At 40.1% G+C, this 4,280-nt stretch overlaps 1 protein-coding gene across 1 annotated transcript in view; it reads left to right on the forward strand.

The window, feature by feature from the left end:
• The window catches only part of LOC109297289 (general transcription factor IIH subunit 2), a 22,523-nt gene extending 21,532 nt beyond the window's left edge, over positions 1 to 991 (forward strand). Inside the window, exon 15 of the mRNA XM_019516963.1 lies at positions 625 to 991. Coding sequence (XP_019372508.1) covers positions 625 to 744 — 120 coding nt within the window. The 3' untranslated portion in view covers positions 745 to 991. The remainder of the gene's footprint in view (positions 1 to 624) is intronic.
• Positions 992 to 4,280: the final 3,289 nt, after the last annotated feature.

Consider the following 4,280-nt stretch of genomic DNA (forward strand, 5'->3'; position numbering starts at 1 on the left):
TTGCCTTTGTGACCTGATCATAAAAGGCAATCAGGTTGGTTTGACATGACCTGCCCCTAATGAAACCATGCTGGTTGCCCTTGAGCATCATCCCTGAAGCCAGCCCATCACAGATGTGCTCCTTGAGGATCTTCTCAAAGAGTTTCCCTAGAATGAGTCTGGGTCAACCCTTTGGACATAAGGAAGGGGTCTATGATAGAAGTCTTAACATAAAATTAGATCAGAGAAAAACAATGATTGTCAGCCAGGATGCTTATGTCTTGTGGGGTGTGGTGTGGTGTTTGTTTTGTGTTTTGTTTTTACTATATTCCATAAAGCTTTTTTTAATTAAAATCTATTAGTTTCAGATCAGTTTAATGAAAAAAAATTCTTCCAAGAGTCTCTGATGACTGAATGTTTGGGAAAGTCCTAATTCCATAAGAACCTTGGTGTATAGATTATTGTCTGAAATTTACAGCGTTTTCATATTGGAAACTGGAATTTAGTGATCCTATTATAGTGTAGATAAGCACAATAGTTTGTTTACAATCTTTTGTAAGCTATTGTACTACTGTGATACTATAGCAAAGTCATATTTGATTTTTTTTCTATGATTTGACTGACTTCAAAATTTTGTTCGCACAGGTTTACATTTGCAAAGTCTGTCAGAGTGCATTTTGTGTGGACTGTGACTTGTTTGTTCATGATTCTCTACACTGCTGTCCTGGCTGTATTCACAAGCACCCATCTTCTCTGTCTGTATGATGCTGTCTGTTTGTAAAGATTATTCTACTGGTTTCATTCCTGGACAAAAGGAAAATTATACCATTTAGCCATATCCTAGAGCAAGGCAGTTCTAAAAAGAAGAAATAAATATCTACATGGATGCAGTCAAAATGAAAATTGGCTCAGGGGAAAAAGCAGACATTTTACTAACTATAGAATTACTGATAATTAAAATGTAATAAATGTTTAACTGTAAATATGTTCATAAAATATCTGCATCATCTGATTTGAAAGCCCATGACTTTTGAGAGTTATTTTGAATAACATGCGACTTTGTAAATAGAAATGGGATAAAATTGGGTAGCATGTTAATACGATTCTTCATGTTTTTCATGCTTTGTAAAGAAACAACTATAAATATGTTTTATACACTTAGTAAAGAAGTTCTTGCTTCCAGCCTGAAGGTGGATTATTTTATTAAATACTGTAAAGACATATTCACAAGAAGTTTCCATTTTGTCAAATGAGCATTCTCAAAAAATATCACATCCGGCACTAATTATAATGTTGTGTAAGCATGTTACAGGCCTTTAATGAGGAAGTTGATGCTGGGAACATATCAGTCATTGCCCGTTCCTCTTTAATGAACAGTTCCTCAACATGCAGTCATTGCCAGTTGCTCTTTATCAGTAGTAGTGAATATGAGGCAGCATAGACCTTTATGTAGGTACACAAGTGGGGTGTGTACCCAGGGGCTCTGGTCCGCTTAGAACCCTCACTGAATCTGTTCTTCATTTCTGTACTGCTTGTTTTCATTTATGCCAGCTAAGCTAAAGCTAACGGGCATGCTTCATATCTTGCAATCGCACTTAAAATTGCTTTGTAGCTATTTTAAGTGTGGTTACATAGTCTGTATATAAAATGAGATGCCTATGGATATTGTATATTTGGGTATTGTATATGCATTAGGTTTCAAACGTATCTTACTGTTCTGTGTAGCCATTTGTGAGCCCTGAGCCTTTGGTTTGTTCAGAGATTTTTTTTTAAATAACTTTGCTGTATTGGTGTTGGCCTTGGTCTAGAAATAGAGCTTCAGTACAAACTGACTGGTTTGCTTATTAGTGCAGCCGGTCCTATATGATCTCAGTTAAGTCATAGTTTGCACTGTAATGGCACATCTCTACCAGCTGTTCATGTTGGTGAAGCTGCAGCAGAAATACGGGATAAAACAAAGCTCAAGTTTCTCTTTTGATTAAGCTTTTTTAGTAAAGTCATGTAAAAATCTGTGTTCGGATATCAGTTTGGGCTCCTTTTAAAAATCACTGGAAGTAACTGATTCCACCAAGTGGTGCTTTCCAAATTCTCTCCCTTTATTCCTAATTCATGTTGGATGAACACTTGAAACTGTTCAGTATTTTTCAGTTGCCCTCTTAGTTAATTGTAATTATAACTGGCTAGAAAACAAGAAATCCATTGTGTGAAAAAATCTGGCATCTGTTTTCATTCAGGTGAGTAAAACCAAGACTTTAATTTTTTGTTTGGTTGGTTTTTATGAGAAAGAGACACTCATCCCAAAATAGTTAATAGGTACTTGGCCAGGATGTGCGAGACACAGGTTCTCTGCTCTGAATCAAGTGGAACATGGTCTTGAATTTGAGTTTCCTGTATTCCAGGGGAGTGCTTTCTAGGGTGGGTGAGGATGTCTCTAGCATTTTCACAAGAAGTTTCCATTTTGTCAAATGAGCATTCTCAAAAAATATCACATCCAGCACTAATTATAATGTTGTATATGCATGTTACAGGCCTTTAATGAGGAAGTTGATGCTGGGAACGTGTCAGTCATTGCCCGTTCCTCTTTAATGAACAGTTCCTCAGCGTGCCAGTTCCTCGACATGCAGTCGTTGCTAGTTGCTCTTTAAAATCTTGTAACCTGGATAATAACAATTCTGAATCCCCTTGCCTTTCCACCACAATATGAGAATACTTCAAGTACATTGAATTATCACTGTCAGGTATTAAGCATTATGTTACATAGCTCAGGTATGACCTTGATATTTGCAGCACCCTAGGGCACGTCCACACATGCAAGCATGTGCTCTTGCAGCAGCTCAAATAGAAGCGCTGCAAATTTGAGCCGGGGCTTTTTGCCTCAGTGCATGTGTTTGGACATGCACTTTGAGCAAATTGTGCCACTAGGGGCAAAATAACCCTGCCTGGCTCCTCCCGGATCTTCAGCCAGGGGGAGCTAGAGCCCAGGGCCAGCAGCTGTGCTGTCCCCAGCAGTATAAAAAGCTTGCCCTGTCCTGGCCCTAGCAGTATAAAAAGCTGCCCTGGCAAGTAACTCAGGTGTGACGGCCAGAACCCAATAAATTAATAAACAATAAATATGTGCTGCTTAGAGGCATTTGGAACTTTTGTCTAATATAAAGCTTGTATTTTTGTAACGTGCAAATGTAACTTGTAACTGTTTGTGGAACTGACTAGGCCTCAAAGATGAAGCTATAGCTATGAAATTAGCTGACCTAATAGTTCTTTCTTGCTCAGAATTTAGCCTTGATGATAATAAAAACTGGATTCAACTGCCCAGCTTATCCAGCACATTCCAGGAAAGGACATCTCAAGGAAGCATAGTCAGAGAGTTCTAAAGGGCTGGATTTAGGCGGGGTAATGTTAATTTCAAACCTAAAGATGCTGTGTTGCAATTTGCTTTTTGGATAAACCCAAGTCTGGGTAGTAACCTTTTATAATAATTTTAACACCTTTTAATCCCATAGGGTAATAGCTATAAAACAAGATTGTGAATGGCCCCGAGGCCAGCAGATTAGCATAAGACTAGGTATAAAAAGCGTGTGCGTCAGGTGCCCAACAGGAAGGAGGAAACAGGATGGAAATTGCTGTTCCAAGCCCGGACTCTGGACTCCCACTGTGAGTGAGGATTGGATCCTGATCAAGGGAACTTCCCTGGTAATCCTTCAGACAGCGTTGATTGGGGACGCCTGACTTCGCTGGAATCACCTGGCACGCACCTGGCATTGAGGGACTGCCGATAAGTTGCCAACCCATGTCTGTCTATTTGTTGTTCTGAACAGCCCAGGGGCTGATATTCTCGCAGTACCTAGCTGGCCTGCGACAGGTTGATCTATTTATCTGTTGTTATCATCTGTTATTATTTACTATTAGCTCTTTAATATTGCATTATCTACTTATTGCATTTATCTTTCTGTTAACTGTTGTGTGTGTAAGCTATAATAAATTTGCCATTGTTTTACTCCCAACTCTGCCTCCTTGATCCTGAACCAAACAGCCGAGTGGCTAAATTGATATACTCACAGTGCCCAGCTGGCCTGTGACATTCAAGGCTACTAGCTCTCAGGAGCTTCTGGGGCCCAGACAGTTGGTACCTGTGGATACTACCCTTTGTGCCAGCTGGACTACTGAAGCAGCCCTGAGAGTTCCCTATACCCTCTACCCACTGCAGCAGTCTGGCAGTGGGGGCTGGTGCCTGGCTGTGACCTGCTGTGCACCTGCCAGACTCAGATGGGGACTGCAGAGCCAGTAGAGACATCTGCCCTGCT

This window comes from Gavialis gangeticus, unplaced genomic scaffold, assembly GCF_001723915.1.
Source record: "Gavialis gangeticus isolate Ggan-Ray unplaced genomic scaffold, GavGan_comp1, whole genome shotgun sequence".
Classification (NCBI taxonomy): domain Eukaryota; kingdom Metazoa; phylum Chordata; order Crocodylia; family Gavialidae; genus Gavialis; species Gavialis gangeticus.